Genomic DNA, 19,342 nt, shown 5'->3' on the forward strand with positions numbered 1-19,342 from the left:
GATTACGTACTGACACCTTTGGCTTAGAGGTTGCACTAAATGGCTGCCAACATTCCACTACCTGACTCTCTCTTTGGTGTCATTAAAGTCTATTCTTTCAACACACACTTCTTTTAGACAGGGCCTAAGATTCCCTAGAGACCAGCTATGCCACATTTACATTCAGAGGGGCTTTTTACCAGAAGTGTGGTTTCATTACTCATGTCATTCCCACTGGAACAATTCCATGCTCTGTGAGCTTCTGGTGGTACTCTTATCCATGGCAACCCCTTGGGTTGTCTGGGTGCTGAGTATTATTACTTCTTACAAAAATTACATAGTGATTTTAATGTTGTCAATAACTCCTAGTAATTTATGTGCAATGTGCTAATTGTTGGTTCACAGGTCCATTTTACAGTCTACAGTGGTGCATATTCTTTCTAAATATCATGGAGGTTTTCATTATTTGAAATTTTCTTTTCTATATTTAGTGTGTCTTTGCTGAATCATATAAGAAATGTAGTTTCAGCTGAATGTATTGTAACTGTATACTGAAGTGAGTATGATGGTTATTGAACACTAGTAAAGTGATTAGCGTTGCTACATCACATCATAAAGACTTTTGAGTGAACCTTAAAAAGCTTTGTTTGCGATTGGTTAACAACATTAAACAAAGTCTATGATCTCTTTCTGTTCACCCATGCTGCACTCTCATGGTATGCCAATCTGATTTGTATTAATGGACACTGTTTGAAATCCATGTTTTACATATGTAGATATTAAGAGAGTTAAATAACAGTAATTAGGCAAGCAAAATTGTATGTGGTTTTTCATTAGAGATGGAGTGAGTGCCCTCCAAGGAACAGCACATGTTAACTATGAGCACTGCTCTCTTAGTTAGCTCAAGCAAAGTGAGTTTGCCCTTTGCCAGGATTTCTGGCCATCTGACTTGCATAGAAGGTGATTCAAGCTGCAACGGTATTCACTCTATAGAACCTGGTTTTGTTAAATTTGACTTGCTTGTATGAAATGTTATTTGATTTTACTAAAATCAATAAAATGCTTAAAAAAAAGAATAACTAACTTTTGACACACTGTCTTTGTGGAGATTACTTGTTCTACCTATGTCTGACTTGGTTTTTCTCTTAGCACATAGATTTACATCTCGCATCGCAAAGATTTTATGTCAGAGATGTGAAACTAATTTCAGTTAATGGGCCACATTGGATTGCATGAGATATAAAAGGTATATTTTACATGCACATTGTGATGGACGGCCGGCAGTTCAATCCGGCTGGGACGTCCCTGAAAGAGAAGAATGGAGGAAGGCAGCCTTTTCAGGGCACTGCCTCCCCCGGGACGCTAGGTGGCAGCTACCCTGGACGACAATGGTTCCCCGGATTCCCTCAGGGCATCCTGGGACATGGAGTTCGTTTCCTCAGCCCTGTTAGGTGCCATGGGTGCTGCCAGGGCGAGCTCACAAAGAACCTGGGGACTCCTACTGTTACTACAACCCGGAAGTACTTCAGAGTCACGAGGACGGAAGCCTGCAGTACTTCCGGGCTACTTGAGGGCTGAAGAAAAATAAGAGTCTTTATCTGACCCAGAAGTGCTATTAAATCACATGGACAGAAGGAGAGAAGCACTTCTGGGTCATGGACTATTTAAAGGACTGGTGAAAACCCAGCAGTAAGAAGTAAGGGTGATGAAGCTGCTGGGAGTGGAGGATTGTTATTGATTACTGTTATTATCATTATTATTATTGTTATTGGAGAATTGTGGAGTGTGTGGTGCTTTGTACACTTTATTGGAGGAAAATATTAAAATTCTTCTTGGTGCTTTTAAATGTGTGTCCCGGACGTCTGTTTGTGGGTTTTCACGGGGCAACAGCGAACCCTAGCGTCCACAACATATTGATCATAAATTAACAACAGACTGCAATGCCTTATGAAAAACGTGCATTTCCAATGTAACAACGCATTGCCTCAAACAATCTCATGAACACTGATGGTGATAATGCGAGATAAAGTACTGTATATCTGAATTAAAAAATTGTGAATGTGCAGGTTAACAGAAATTCACCTGCCTATCACCTCAAACAACCATACCACTATTACGAAGCACAGTTTTGGGGCCCACACACACTGAGGCAGTGTAAAATTCCAGCATTTGTTTAGCATTTTTCAAGCCTTTAAATGTTTTTTTAGAAGTGTTCTTGAGGCTTTGTTTAGGTGTTTTCAGGCATTTTAAGGTGTGTTTAAGGGTTTTTCAATTATTTTTCCAACATTTTCGAAGAAAATATAATTGACATCATTTCCATTTTATAGGTCGTGAGATGTTGTCGCGTTATGAGGTGACTGTTGTGTTTCGAGAATACCTTTAATGACTTTAGTGCTTTTAATCATGACGATCACAATACTGAAGAGCAGGTGTCATCAACTGGATCCTATCCCAGATAAGCATAGGGTGGTAGGCAGGAACAAACCATCCAGTTCCCCTAACCTACATGTCTTTGGAATGGGAAGGAAACTGGAGCACCCAGAGGAAACTCACACAGACATGGGGAGAACATGCAAACTCCATGCAGGGGTGACCCGGGATGCGAACTTTAGAGAATGACATGACCTTTTTTGCACAACTTGATTTATCTAAATAATATTTCAGTATACATGCTAATTAAAATATTATTTTATGGTACTCCCAGATTTTTGATATACCAAAAACAGCTGCATAATACAGGAAACTGCATTATAATGCAGTGTTTTCATTTACTAATCAGAAGTGCCCTTTTGCTCTCTTAATATAAACAGTTACAGTATAACACACAGCCTTTGATAAAAAAGAATATGTATATACATGGAAACATTCTAACTACTGTATACATTTTTTTATACTGTATAATGCACTTTTTGGTTAAAATGAGTCATGAGTAGTACTGACCTCTTCTCAATGTCATGCTCAAGCTTGATTCGGATATCCTGAAAAAAGAATGGTCATCAGTCAAAATAAAAATACAACATTATGCAAAGGAAGTGGAAGTGAATTTCTTCTTAATTACAAATAAAACACTATTAGTGAATACATAGATGTTTTGATTTCTTCCCAGCAGTCAAGAAGATCTAAATCTGGGGTCTGCATTTGGATCTTAATGTCCCAGTCCAGTGATGGGGACACTGTGCTGTAAAAATGGCACAGATAAAACATTAAATCGAGGTCCTGACTCTCTGTGGTCATTAAAGATCCTTGGGCATCCTTTGTAATAAGATGTCCTGATGTCCTGGCTAAACTGCCCACCACAGCCTAGTCATTATGTTCCCCCTATTCATCCCCTGTCTCTAACTGGCTATTTCTCATCCCTTCACGACCTAATAGCTAATGTGCGAGTATACTTGCACAAAATAGCTGCTGTTGTATCATCCAGGTGGATGCTGCACATTTGTGGTGGTTGAAGTGGCTTCCTACTATGTATGTAAAGTGCTTTGTGTAGTTAGAAAAACGCTATTTAAATTTTATCATTATTATTATTTTTTTGTGATGGGTGCTGCTGAGTGAGTTCCTCCATTATCACTACCAGCTAAACGACCAAGTAGCATGGCAAAAGGTGTAATCAAGTTACTTCAGCTGGCTAAACACCTACAATCACATGGAAGTTGAAGATTAACACTCCTGTCTTTATAAGCACCAAATGCAACTCTGAGCTTGGATATTTATTACTAAACATTACAATATACCAATTTCATGCTTTTAATCGTAATACACTGTATGTAAAACACTGCAAAGAAATGGTGTCCAATTAATACAAATCAGAAATGGTTTTGCTTGTGTTTCTTGTTTTGATTAGCTTTAGTACATGGAGGAAATCTCTCTCACATTTAGTAACTATGCAGACTAACTCCAAGATTTTAACCATATCTACTAAAAAACAGGAGCACTAACAAATGCACCAATGTGCAAAAAACATATCTAATGCAGTACACTAGAGAATAAAAGTACAGTTGAATTTACACTTTCTTTTTCAATTCAACATAACTATATAAAGGATAGACAAGAAAACTAGGTACTTAGGTAATAATGAAGACATCTGAGGAAGATCTGCATGACATGGAGTACTTTAACTTCTTGTCAAACATTTTCTTTTTATAACAAGAGGGCACTGTAATCATACGAAACATTTTGATAAGGAACAAGCTGAAGAATGAGGAAATAGCTATAAAATGAGATGTAAAAGGAAGAGCCTAAGATATCAGCCAAGCCTGCACTCCCACAAGGGATCAAGAAAGTATTTCAGTGACGGACTGTATAATCTATTAGGTGCATAAAAGTCAGTCTGTGACAGTGGGTTTAGTTTCTCTTACCAAGAGAAACAGACATTATATTAGTTCACCTATAAGATACAGGTTAAGTAATTCTCCTGAGAAAAGAATGATCGTGACACAATACTTTTGATTGCACTACCATAATATCTAGTGAGACTAGCCAGTCATTGATGTTAATCTTCAGATTAGCTGCCAAACACAGTATAAATGATGAATCAAAAATATGACAATACTTTCATTTCAAAATTTTTGATTTCAGGCAAGGTTCAGAAAACAAATTAATTTTGTGCAAATGTAGAGTTGTTTAAAAAACATTTGTTGTAGATACTGTTCCTCAAAGACTGCACATGTAGATTGCAGACTGTAGCATTTTTGTACATTTTAAAAATCCTAAGACCACTCCTGACAGTTGTGTGGTTTATGTTAAAATAAATGTGACACTTCTAAAAATTCTTTTAAATACTTTGTTTTACATTGTCACAAACTGTCTTCTTAACATTTTAACATTTAATGTTCCTTATCGCTAGTATGTATAAATTGTCAAATCTCAAACAGTTTTAATAATTTTTAAAATATTTAATTAGTATATCTGTATTACATTGTCGTGTCTGCTTTTGACATTTAATATTTAAATTTAATAAGAACAAACCGCATTGATATAGTGTCTAAATCACTTGTCTCAAACATGAGATGGAGTTGCTGGATCTTGCAATTTTATTACAGGTAATTTATTTACTCTTGCACTTGAAAGGACCGAATCCTTTGTGTTAAGTGTTGTTAAAGAAAAGCATGTGCAGAGGAAAAACAATTTATTATTATTATTATTAGTAGTAGTATTGTCGTGTTATGAAATCAAAACGAGAAAGGGATGTGTGTAAGCTAAAATAAAATAGACTTCTCTATATACAGTATAGCTGGTCTCAGTCAACCTTTTTACTTTATACTGCAAATCTAGGGCTTGCTGAAAACTATTTAACACATGGTGATTTACGTGATCAAAACTGTCTATCAATTAAAATACATTTTTGTTTTAAGGGAGTAATTCGCTAGCGTGGCTGTGTAATACAAGAATAAATTCATTACAAAGTAAATACTGAAAACTATCTTCACATTTCAATTGGCTTAAATATAATTTATATTAAATAAATATACCGCAGCCATAGAGAAAGCATGTTTTGTCATTTTAATGTGTTGAGGGTGAGCATGGATTTTTTTTAAGTAAAAATATCAATTCAGGTGAAAGTTTGCTTCCTACATATTATGGTAAAACTACTGTTTGTGTCCATTTCAGCCTAACCGGAAATAAAGATTCTTTAACCTCTAATGGATGATACAGAATCACAAAACAGATGACTCACACATTACTATTAGGGGTCCAAAGAAAGAAACTTAAGCTGTAAATGGGTAATCAATCCAGTAAAGCAAACCCCTTCCTATGCATAAGGTATTTTGTTTTTAAAAAGCCATTATCTGGTGTGTTGTGTTAATACTAATAATAACCAACTTATCAGGCTCAAAGTGTATATTTCAACAATACATGTGCTTGTAAAAGAAACAGCTAAAATATCAAGTTACGAAAGCAATTTGTTTGCACTATGCTATTTAACACAAATCTGGTCAGGTATTTAACCTTCAGCTTCTCATAATCCTGTAAAAAGAGCTGATTAGTTTATTTTTGCTATTCCACTTGTATTGGATTTTGTGGATTTCTTTTGCAAGAATGTAAAAGAACTGTTAAAATTGTTGTTGTTTTGTAATAGTTAACTGCCATTGTCTGCAATTTAGTTTTCCAAGCAAACTGTCAAAAGTTACAGAAAGAGATTCAGATTTAATGATTAAATTGCTAGGAGGTAACAAGTGAGGGAGTTTTTGAAATATAAGACTTAAAATCTATCAATGAGAGAATTGTCATCATCTTATGAAGGCTGTTTGGTTCAATTCTTTTTATGATTTTGTTTTGGATTAATGAGCCATGTGTTTTAATGTGTCATATTTCCTTCAGGATTATGATGCATTAATGTTTGTAAGTCTGATTCCTGCATTCCCCTCCCACCAAGTTCATATCCGTAACCAGGTGCTGTCTCTGTCTATTTAAAGCATAAAAAAGTATACTCTTCAAATTTTCAAATAATTAATAATATATATTGTTTATTTTGTGTTCAGACATTCATGTGAATTAACAAAGTGTTCTCAATATATCAAAAGATCCATGAACCCACATTTTGGTCTTTGAAATATGCTTTGTTTAGTTCAGAAAGAAACAGCCAAGATGTGTTAAATGAGAAGCAGAAGAACTCTTTCAATAACAATGTGAAAACTTAACAGTAACCATAAACCTAAGGCAAATGTTTTTAAGAAGGCTTTTCTAGAGTACATGGATTCACAGGAAGTCATGGCTTATCACAGCAGAAATCAGGCCTGGTCATTCCACTAATCCATTGTAGGGCACACACAATGATAGCTAGAAACACATAAGCACATGTATAATCTGGGTCAATTTAGAATCAAACAACAGAGTAAGTGTGGAATGGAGGGAAAAATATATACTAGAAGAAAAGCAAATGAATATCTGTAAAATATGTAAGACCTACAAATAAAGTACTTTAAGACATAAATGATCAAAGTCTAATTGTCATAGTACATAACAACTAATTGTTTTGACTATTAGTTGTTTAAATATTCCTGTTTATGTCAATGCTTAATGTGAAGAGGGCTTCATGAAAAAAGAACATTATATAGAGTACCTATGCTCTACCTCCCAAATGAATGCTTCAATTAAAAAATGAAAATGTTCACTAAACATATAGTACTCACCTTCTTAAAGCAGTTCTTCCCTTTACTATTATCCAGGAGAGTTCCGCGCCTTCCCAGAGCAGCCAGGTCTTTCATGATAGAATCGAGTGCTTCCTCATCATCTGTATAAAGAAACATTGTCATTGAGGACAGAAACTAGATCCATTTTTGCCACATCTTCTGCCTTTCAGGGTTTGACTGAATAAAGGATGCAGAAAGTGATGCTATCTTAACTTGCCTTACACTGTTAATGATCTTTGAAACGTTTCTCATTTTGACCAGCATCTTCTTATCTCTTACCATTGCTTTCAAATGCTGTTTAACTGTGTTACTTTTAAGAACTAGCATACTGCATCAACAGTGTCAAATTTAACCCTATTCATAATTTAAAAAGTATCCTGATCATGAGGGAGCCAAGTAATCAAGGAGCAATTAGAACACATAAAAGAGGTATGCTAAAATCAACACATATTTCACTCAAAATGCTATCCTATAGAAGTAAACAGTAATTTTTAAAAATATCCAAATATAACATTTTTGGGCATTTATCTATAACACTAACTCTCCATCACCACTGCCTAACTTAAAGTAATCTTTGTTTTGAAAGAAAATTAAAACGTTTTATTTGCAATACACAAAAACAAATTTATTATTTTTACCATAATTTATTAGAAAATTCCACATAAAACACTTTTTAAATCATAACAAAAAATAACTTTTGCATATACTGATACAAACAATTGCAATCCACTTAAGCAGTGGTTATCTACACTTTCCCTTAAAAAATCGCAGAAAGAACTGCATTCCTTCCATGTTCAGAGACTTGCCACCGGTTGGTTGTTCAGAAGCTGTATCCTATACAGTAATCCCTCCTCGATCGCAGGGGTTGCGCTCCAAACCCAAGCTCCCCGATAGGTGAAAATCCGGGAAGTTGAAACCATATATTTGTATGGTTATTTTTATATATTTTAAGTCCTTATAAACTCTCCCACACTGTTTATAAATATTCCCCGCACAGTTATACAGCATAATCCCTTTGTATTCTCTTAGATATTAGGTAAGATTCATTGAAATTATGTATATAAACACACTGTTTATATACAGTAAAACCTAGATATTATTTTAAAGATATCGAGTGTCTCCGATATCACATACAGTATGTTACAGCCATTACGATAGACAAGCCACCAGCAATAAATACGTACAATGCAAGAAAAATAGTATACAGTAAATGTGTGTACAGTAACACTAAACGTATGTACATGTACTAAGTACTGTAAGTAGAAAATTAATTATGGTTATTCACCAACAATGACACGATGACATGTCCGATAACAATGAGTTTAATTTTACTGCACAACAAAGGAGAGCGTTACAGCCCTTCTAAAGGAGCCACTTCAGGCGATTGTGTAGCACTGCCATTGTTCTTCTTCTGGCAGTCTTCAATCCAAATCCCTAAAGCAGATTCCATCCAGACTACTGCCTTATTACATCCACTTACAACTCGTTTTGCACCCTGGTTAAAAGGACACTGCAGCTGTAGATCTTATATTCCTTTCCTACTTTTTAAATAAAAAGAATCGTAGCCTCATTGATGCCGTAATGGCATCCTACAGCGGTGTAGCTTTTCCCTTCCTTCAGCATATCCAAAACGTTTACCTTTTCGGCAATCGTTAACATCTTCCGTTGGCGCTTGAGCACGGCCCCTGAAGCAGCAGCAGGACCAGATCGTTTTGGAGCCATAATGAAAGGCTTGTCCATGCACAAAGATAAACACAAAAGAGCACAAAAGTTAACTCTTTACACAGCGAAACACGTTGATGCTTAATGAGCGAGACGAGACTTCCTGGTTAACACTGCGTTCAGCACACAGGAACTTAACTGCGTGCTCTGATTGGTTAGCTTTTCAGTCAGGACAACTTAACTACGTGCTCTGATTGGTTAGCTTCTCAGTCATCCACCAATAGCGTCCCTTGTAGGAAATCAACTGGGCAAACCAACTGAGGAAGCATGTACAGGAAGTAAAAAGACACATTGTCCGCAGAACCCACGAAGCAGAGAAAAATCTGCGTTATATATTTAGTTATGCTTACATATAAAATCTGCGATAAGAGTGAAACCGCGAAAGTCGAAGCGCGATATAGCGAGGGATTACTGTATTAATTTTATAAAAGATGGCAAGTGACTAATAGTCAACAGATCAAAACCTGTGAAGCAGGTGGGAGTGAAACTATATACTGTATAAACACTGAAAATTATAGGCAGGAGAGAGGGAGGAAATTTTTAAAAAGTCCTGTATGTGTGGGACTGTGGTGTAGTGGGTCCACAGCTCACATCAAAAGGGCCACTTTTTAAATAAATAATCGCCGCCTTTGTGGCTTAGAAAGGGGGCGTGGTAGTGTGGCGGATCGGTTCCCGGGGAATTCGTGATGCGGGCAATCCTCGCTTAAGTGCACAGGTGAGGAGTCGTCCGCATCTGTAATTATTCCCAGGTGCTGCTAATTGCCACATTTGATCTATGTCCTCGTAATAAATAGAAGCACGAGGTGGCTAGGGGGAAAAAGAAAAAGGAAGAGAAAAAAGAAAAAACAGACGGAGGTTATGAGTGAGGAAGGCGGCAGGAAGCAGGAGGGAGGAAGTCTGTGTGTGAAAGAGAGCGAGCGAGCGCAGACTCGCGGAGGTATGCAGGCAGCTGATAAAGGCGAGCCCGAGTGGGGTGTTTGGCCGGCACCCGAGGGTGATGGTAGTGGTCGCTCCTGCTGAGCGTTTGTTTGGAGCAGGAGTGACCAGGAGAAGGTTGGCTCGCCACAGCAAAGGCAGCGGGAGTCAGAGATTTGGAGTGGAATCCCAGCGTGAGCATCCTGGCCGTTGAGGGGGAAGCCAAGTCTCAATCTGGCAGGGTCTGAACAAAGCCAGGGATATGGAGGCCACCAGACCAGTTAAGTGAAGAAAGTCAGCTGCATGTAGGGTGTCTCTCCTGGTGTATAGCCTGGATGGGAGCGTGGAGTAGAACCCGCATCGTCACAGGGACCCAACCAAAAAATCATTACCTGCCACCTCAAACCATGTTAAAAGCTCAAGCCACATAAGGCCAAATCTCTATATATAAAGTCCAACATCTGTCTGTCTGTTTGTAAGTCTGTCTGCTTTTCCCGAGAGAACTACTTAACAGATTTAGATCAGGTTTTTCTCCATAATTTGCTTGAAAATTCTGTTTGATTTTGCAACTCTCATTGCGCTAAGTATCATAGTTCGCTTGCGGCAGCGAATAAGAAGCACGAATCGAAGAGAGAGGCTGTGGGCCGAGGGGAGGGACAGGCAGGAGTAGGGAGCCAGGCAGGGCCATCCTTATGCATGCGCTAGCCTCCGTTCGAATTGGGTCTGTATGTCTGTCCACTTTTCACGAGAGAACTACCTAATGGATTTAGATCAGGTTTTTCTCTAGAATTTGCTTGAACATTCTTGTTGATTTTGCAACTTCTCTCATCAAGCTACGTATCATAGTTCGCGTGCGGCAGCATTTATAAGCACAAAGCGAAGGGGGATTAAAATTAATCAGTTAATGCTCAAATTATTTGACACGCTATCTTGGACATACACTTCAATAAATACTGTTTGGCTCAGGGTGAAATTACTATTTGATGACTTGTGCGCTTCGTAGTCATCTTCAGGGCAATGGAAAGTTTCGCAATACCACCTTGAACCAAAAGTTGATGCATTCTTCCTCAATGTCCACAGTCCAGAAGATGAGCAATTACCTCATTTTCACTTCCTCCACCAAATCACACCCCTTTCTGGACTGAGCAAATAAAAGGGTGATTGACACTGGAAGTCGGCATTCATTCTAAACCTAGACACCTTCCTGACCACTAGGAAACTCTTTATTTATTTTGCCAGCTTAGGCTGAAATTTTGAACCCTAGTATGCTTTTTCATTTGGCACTTCTTTTCGACTTGATTAAACAGTTTGTAGGCCGACTCCCGAACTGTTTATGTTTAAACCAGTTTCTTTGTTTTACTATATATATATATATATAAAATAAATGCTTAATTGTTTAATTTTCTTCCAGAGAAATTTATCATTTTATTAGAATAATTAAAATGTCAATTAACTCCTAAAATAAAATAATCAGTTCATTGCAGAATTAAACATTTTATTTTGGATTTTAAAACCTATTATTTTCATCTTGCTATCAAGCACTCAGTGCTAAAATTTACTGGGGAAAACTGCAAGTAATTTAAACTACCACCATGTTTGCTGGGCATGTATCAGACAACTTGACTATTACAGCACAGAAAAATATTAGCAAATAGAAAATTATTTTAAGTAATTTGCATCATTATATATATACAGTGGTGTGAAAAACTATTTGCCCCCTTCCTGATTTCTTATTCTTTTGCATGTTTGTCACACAAAATGTTTCTGATCATCAAACACATTTAACCATTAGTCAAATATAACACAAGTAAACACAAAATACAGTTTTTAAATGATGTTTTTTATTATTTAGGGAGAAAAAAAATCCAAACCTACATTGCCCTGTGTGAAAAAGTAATTGCCCCCTGAACCTAATAACTGGTTGGGCCACCCTTAGCAGCAATAACTGCAATCAAGCGTTTGCGATAACTTGCAATGAGTCTTTTACAGCGCTCTGGAGGAATTTTGGCCCACTCATCTTTGCAGAATTGTTGTAATTCAGCTTTATTTGAGGGTTTTCTAGCATGAACCGCCTTTTTAAGGTCATGCCATAGCATCTCAATTGGATTCAGGTCAGGACTTTGACTAGGCCACTCCAAAGTCTTCATTTTGTTTTTCTTCAGCCATTCAGAGGTGGATTTGCTGGTGTGTTTTGGGTCATTGTCCTGTTGCAGCACCCAAGATCGCTTCAGCTTGAGTTGACGAACAGATGGCCAGACATTCTCCTTCAGGATTTTTTGGTAGACAGTAGAATTCATGGTTCTATCTATCACAGCAAGCCTTCCAGGTCCTGAAGCAGCAAAACAACCCCAGACCATCACACTACCACCACCATATTTTACTGTTGGTATGATGTTCTTTTTCTGAAATGTTGTGTTCCTTTTACGCCAGATGTAACGGGACATTTGCCTTCCAAAAAGTTCAACTTTTGTCTCATCAGTCCACAAGGTATTTTCCCAAAAGTCTTGGCAATCATTAAGATGTTTCTTAGCAAAATTGAGACGAGCCCTAATGTTCTTTTTGCTTAACAGTGGTTTGCGTCTTGGAAATCTGCCATGCAGGCCGTTTTGCCCAGTCTCTTTCTTATGGTGGAGTCGTGAACACTGACCTTAATTGAGGCAAGTGAGGCCTGCAGTTCTTTAGACGTTGTCCTGGCGTCTTTTGTGACCTCTTGGATGAGTCGTCTCTGCGCTCTTGGGGTAATTTTGGTTGGTCCGGCCACTCCTGGGAAGGTTCACCACTGTTCCATGTTTTTGCCATTTGTGGATAATGGCTCTCACTGTGGTTCGCTGGAGTCCCAAAACTTTAGAAATGGCTTTATAACCTTTACCAGACTGATAGATCTCAATTACTTCTGTTCTCATTTGTTCCTGAATTTCTTTGGATCTTGGCATGATGTCTAGCTTTTGAGGTGCTTTTGGTCTACTTCTCTGTGTCAGGCAGCTCCTATTTAAGTGATTTCTTGATTGAAACAGGTATGGCAGTAATCAGGCCTGGGGGTGGCTACGGAAATTGAACTCAGGTGTGATACACCACAGTTAGGTTATTTTTAACAAGGGGCAATTACTTTTTCACACAGGGCCATGTAGGTTTGGATTTTTTTTCTCCTTAAATAATAAAAACCATAATTTAAAAACTGCATTTTGTGTTTACTTGAGTTATATTTGACTAATGGTTAAATGTGTTTGATGATCAGAAACATTTTGTGTGACAAACATGCAAAAGAATAAGAAATCAGGAAGGGGGCAAATAGTTTTTCACACCACTGTAGCATGTAGTTTGCAAGATATACAGTATTACTTATGATCATTTTCAAGTTTTCTTACATTTCTGCTTTTATAGCCACATAACACAAATTTGTAAAGAAGTTTGAGTGATATTGGACTTACAGAAAAGGTTACAAAAAAGAACCTTTTCTCTTTAAAACTTGCCCCTCTTCCTATAATGTTGCCATGTTTTCATAAGTGTTAAATACAAACATTAATGCTATGGAGAATTAGTGTACTTTGGTGGGGCATGATGCCATGAATGAGTGGCAATTGAGGAAAGGAATCCTGCAATCTGGAATGGGCATTGCTTCTAACTGCAACCTATAGTATGTTTGTAGTAGTGTCATGAAAGACATTAGAAATGATTTAGCTGCCCAGAGATTTACATTGCATTCTATGGAGCTTCCAAGATGCAGTCACAAGTTTATAATGTACATATTGCAGTTATGGTATTTGGAATGTGAGGCACCATTGCACTGTCTTAAAGCACGTCTGCTTTGCAGAAGGAACGGAGTCGGTTAGGGATGTTCCGATCAGGTTTTTTAAAACAGATACCAATCACCAATTTTCATGTTACTTGATCGGCTGATTCCGATGCCAATTACAATTTTTGTTTTCTTTATCCCTTTAAAAACTTTTTACACTACACTCCTGCATAACCAAATGTGTAGACACCTTATGTCCAATATTTTTTTAATTAAACTATAGACTACTGGTTTTAAATGTTCCATTTTTTATTAACAAAATGAAATTCTGTAGAGTAAACACATGCAAGTAGGAGGAAGCTGTATGGACCAAGTGAGGGTAATTTATACACCAGGCCAGGAGGTGGAGGGGTGCAGTACACCTTCTTCTGTTGCCTCTGCAGAGCAAACACTGGAAAACCTGCCTGATTCAACCATGAAGACATCACTTCCAGCTCCAGCACCCAGAAGCATGTCACTTCCGGTTGTGTTATATCACTTCCGGTCCTGGCCTTTAAAGCCACCATGTTTCCAACAGTAATTCAGTTCAGTTTGGAACTCAACCAGTGCACATGAGTGCTATTTTTCAAATACCATCTTGCAGCCAGGGACAATATATGGGTGGCTGCCCCAGACTTTTTTCCTGTGTTGAGACTGATTATTTTCACAGTAGGCACATTGCTCACTGATGATAAAATACTAAAATGAATAAAATATGTACAACAATATTTACCCATAATACGTATGGCACAAAAGAAAATAAACTGGTTCTCATAATTACAAGCGCCATATTGTTTAATTTTTTTGTGCAATGCCTATATGAAACAATTCAAATACCTATCTGAAAAAATGCTTAAATTAAAAAAGTATTTTTCACTATCTATCTAACAACAATATATATATATTCTCACACAATTAATTAATTGATACTGAAAATTGAATGTTGCTTAAATGTAAATATACATGCATTTAATCATTTTAAATCATTAAATGCACTACAGCTTTTTGCTGTTAAAATAGACATTTGCTATATTTATACAGGTGTATTTTTTTCTTCAATGTATCAACTAAACATTCATAATTGTTGAGCTGTAATTGTAAAATATGGATTACCATTTTAATAATGTAGTTCTTGTTTCTTACAAATACATCATACAGCATCAAACAATAAACACAGTACAAATATTTGAAAAAAAAAGCTTATTGTTTACTAAGCAGCAATTTCAAATTTGTCTTTTCTTTTTCTATTTAAAAGTGTACGCTTATGCATTTTAAACAAGATCACTGTCCAAACTTAAGCAGTGTTCATTTAATTTAAAGGACAAAAAAAAGGCCAAATCCTGTAAGTACCAGAAGTGATACAACTTCCATTGGGACCTTGGGCAAGGTCCTTAAACTACAATTGCTCCCTACTGCATATGACTTTAACCTGCATCCAGACCAGTAAGCAAGTCCTTCAACTTGCATGGAAAACTCAGGAGGAGGTGGCAAGATTTTCACTCCAGCCAGTATAAAAATTGCACACTGTTCCACTCCATTCAAACATAGTATGGTGCTGAGTTGTCACCCGTTGCATTATTGTGCTTAGGTCCTCATTTGTGATCCTGAGGTGCTTTATCATATGGTGGGTGCAGCAACACACTTTATCAGTGCATGCTCCCAACCTCTCTCTTTAACATAATGGCTAACATACCAATCACCTCTTGCTCACTGATAATACAAGCCTCCACTGCTGTTTTTTTACACTGCAGGAAGTTTACTACAAAAGAAAAAGGTTGCTCTGGCTCAACTATCGTACTGTATTTCTTTGCATAAAGGAGCAATGCAACTAAATTCCCATAAAGGTTAGAAAAGCAGGTGCTGAAAATTTCGTTTCTGATTCTGATTACCTGACTTTTAATCATATGCTTGTCAGACTATCAACTACTTTAAAATAACACATTCTAAAAAGGAGCACAAAAATAGAAGTCTGACTGAAAATAATCACACTACAGAAAATGTTTCTATCACCTTTTCTCTCCCTAAAATTTATTTTATGTCCTAACTTCAAGTTCCCTAGACTTTGTCTGTCAACTAATAGCCTTTTTATCTAGCCTTTTTACAACTGTGACTGACATTTGTGTATCAATTACTGCATATACTTTTCTTTATTATCATTTTCAGTCATGAATAAATCTATATGGCTCCTAGGCCATAAATATTATTTTTTATTTTATACTATGTTTAATGTATATTGTAACATCGCTGAGCCCCCAGATCTTAGACACAATATCACCCAATACAATACCATATTCAAATAAAGTGCTTTATTTATGACAAGATGTTTCCAATCATGCACCCAGTTAAAATAAACACAACAATATACAGTATCAACTAAGCAATTTCTTCTCTTCTTCCTTCCTCCACCTCCTCTTGACTATGATTCCTCCAGGTGATGCGGCAGGCTTTTTTTAAGTTGGAATCGGAAGTGTTTCTGGTGTCACAGCGTTGACACCCAGAGTAATTCCGAGTCATACAAAAACCAGGACAGTCCTCCCCAGGCAGTGCCCTCTTATGGCAACCAAGGACCTTAACTCATTTGTGCTGATCTGCACATCAAATCCCATGCAACCCTGCAGGAGTCCTAAATGGGACCAGCCTGGAGGAACACTGCCACCTGTTGTGTGGGGGAGTGAAATGTCTCTGACATCCATGTTTGCACACTCCATTCATTATGGCCACTTGGTTGGTTAAAAAATCATTCTCCAGTTGGTATGTTTGTCTCTTTGTCCAGGCATTTGCAATACAGTATGTACTGTATGTTTGTATATGTTTACCCATGTACACAAATATATACTTTGTGTGCAAAAAACATTTATGCTTGTACATTTTGTGTAAATGCCTGTCACTTAAAAATAACTCATTGAACTTGCTATATAAAGATGACAACTTGACAGGGTTTCGTCACGGTGACCCTATGACAACAGTCATCAGGACAATTGCTGACTGGCAGACAATGACAATGAAAGAACTGAAAAAAAGTCATGAAACAATCCTGAAATTAGTTTAAAATAAGTCACCCAGCATATGATACACTACAGGTAAGCATGCTGTACAATCAGTGTGTGGACAAAACAGTAAAAAATAAACTTCTGTGAAAAAAAACTGGGTTAACTGTTATAGCTTCAAGATTATTAACTAGCCAAAATTAAGCCCCCTTTACATTGCACAACCTCTCCAACAATTTTCAGTCTTAGCATTCATTTACATGATGACAGTTGCTGCACATTTATGACCATAAATCATGTAGCTTGATATCCCTAGCAACTCATTTTGAACATTTTGCCCCTTGCTCACAAAAAAAATCAAACAGGTTTGGTTTTGTCTTGAGCCACATAGGTGGGCTAATATCTGTGTGAGAGGTGATAGCCAAGGAGCTGCATACAATTGCAAAATAGAATAGAGGCTCGTCTATCAAATGTCTCACATTTGTTGTACCACAACAGAATGGAAACATAAAAAAGATGGGCTAATACCTGGGCTGAACTGGAGCAGTCAGGTAGCACATCAGTTGGCTGTCAAAATGGACCACACTTGTGATGCTTTGGATTTAGAAACAGCACTGAGAATACAATAGGCAGTTGTGTAAACCGACAACCCATGTGATTCCTAGTTGTGTAATCTCAAGGTGATAAGATGCTGCGATACGTCCCTGTCTAAAAAAGGCAGAATTAGATCTTGGAGTTTTAGCCAATTTTCGCCCGATTTCCCAATTGCCATTTCTGACTAAAATATTAGAAAGAATTATTTATAATCAATTGGTTGATCACCTTAACTCCAATAATTTATTTGATATCTACCAATCTTGCTTTAGGCATTATCATGGTGTTGAGACGGCCATCCTTAAAGTATTCAATGACATCTCTATTATTACTGACTCAGGTGGAGCTGCAGTCTTTGTCCTCCTGGACCTGTCCGGTGCCTTTGACACTATTGACCATGAGATATTGCTGTTGTGGCTTGAACATCTTGTTGGGCTTAAAGGGGCTGTTCTTAACTGGTTCAGGTCATATTTAACTGGTAGACACTTTTCAGTGACTTTAAATTCCTCTTTTTCATCTACTGCTCCTCTTAAATGTGGTGTTCCTCAGGGATCCAGTTTGGGTCCTATTTTATTCTATATATACCTTCACCCTATTGGAGCTATTTTTAGGAAATTTAACATTTCTTTTCACTGCTGTGCTGATGATACACAGGTTTATATTCCCGTCTGCAACTCTGCAATAAATCAACTGCACAACTGTCTTTCTGAACTACGATCCTGGATGGCTAATAATTTTCTTGACAGACGAGCTTATAGTGGGTCCATCAGCTAAAGCCCAAATTGGTCTTGGACTTCTCAGCTCTTTCTCTGTCTTTTGCAAACCTCAAGTCCGCAATCTTGGTGTTATCTTTGACAGTAACCTCTCTTTTGAGAAACAGGTTAATTCTGTAGTCAAGAGTTGCTTTTTCCAGCTTCATCTATTAGGTAAGATCAAGCCTTTTTTATCTTCTAGAGATCTTGAGAAAGCTTCTCATGCTTTTATCTTTTCTCGCCTTGATTACTGCAACTTGCTGTATTCTGGGATTAGCAAATTCCTGATATACAGGTTACAGTTGGTCCAGAATGCTGCCGCTCGCTTTCTGGTTGGACCAAGAAAGTCTGATTCTGTTTTTTCAAATATTAGCTTCTTTACACTGGCTGCCTGTCAGTTTTCGAATTGATTTTAAAATCTTGTTGCTAGTTTTTAAATCTTTACATGGGCTTGCTCCTGCCTATTTATCCGTATTATGTGTTTTACACCAGTCATCTAGAGTGCTTAGATCCTCTGGTTAGTTGTCTCTTGTTGTCCCTCGTACTAAGTGTAAAACTAAGCGGGACAGGGCTTTTGCAGCTGCTGCTCCTCGCCTGTGGAACTTTTTACCTCATTACATAAAGGAGTCGTCTACAATTGAACTGTTCAAAACAAGATTAAAGACTCATTTCTATTCACTTGCATTCCGTGACCTTCAGTAATACTGATGGTTTCCTCATTGTGATTATGTAACATTACTTCTATTTATTTATTTTATGTTCATTTATTTTATTTCTATTTACAATCATGGCCGAAATTATTGTCACCCCTGGAATTTTCCCAGAAAATGCACAATTTCTCCCAGAAAATTGTTGCAATTACAAATGTTTTGGTATATACATGTTTATTTCCTTTATGTGCAATGGAACAACATAAAAAAACAGAGAAAAAAGCCAAATCTGACATCATGTCACGCAGAACTCCAAAAATGGGCTGGACAAAATTATTGGCATCTTTTCAAAATTGTGGGTAAATCGTTTTATTTCAAGCATATGATGCTCGTTTGAACTCACCTGTGGCAAGAAACAGGTGCTGGCAATATAGCAATCACACCTGAAGCCAGTTAAAATGGAGAAAAGTTGACTCAACCTTTCTGTTGTGTGTCTGAGTGTGCCACAGTAAGCATGGAGAACAGAAAGAAGAGCAGAGAATAGTCTGAGGACTTGAGAACACAAATTGTGGAAAAATATCAACAATCTCAAGGCAACAAGTCCACATCCAGAGATCTTCATGTTCCTTTGTCCACTGTGTGCAACATAATCAAGAAGTTCACAACACATGGCATTGTAGCTAATCTCCCTGGACGTGGACGCAAGAGAACAATTGATAAAAGACCGCAACAAAGGATAGTCCGAATGGTGGATAAACAGCCCCAATCAACTTCAAAACATATTCAAGCTGTTCTGCAGACTCAGGGTGCAACAGTGTCAGCTTGAACTATCCGTCGACAT

The 19,342-nt window shown here is 37.4% G+C and overlaps 1 protein-coding gene across 1 annotated transcript in view; it reads right to left on the reverse strand.

Moving 5' to 3' along the window:
- map3k22 (mitogen-activated protein kinase kinase kinase 22) overlaps positions 1-19,342 on the reverse strand; it is a 176,587-nt gene that overhangs the window by 69,357 nt on the left and 87,888 nt on the right. The window contains exons 3-4 of the mRNA XM_039753517.1: positions 7,110-7,210; positions 2,920-2,957 (exon numbers count right to left, since the gene is read on the reverse strand). Of these exons, the coding sequence (XP_039609451.1) occupies positions 2,920-2,957; positions 7,110-7,210 (139 nt within the window). The remainder of the gene's footprint in view (positions 1-2,919; positions 2,958-7,109; positions 7,211-19,342) is intronic.

Source organism: Polypterus senegalus, chromosome 5 (genome assembly GCF_016835505.1).
Source record: "Polypterus senegalus isolate Bchr_013 chromosome 5, ASM1683550v1, whole genome shotgun sequence".
Classification (NCBI taxonomy): domain Eukaryota; kingdom Metazoa; phylum Chordata; class Cladistia; order Polypteriformes; family Polypteridae; genus Polypterus; species Polypterus senegalus.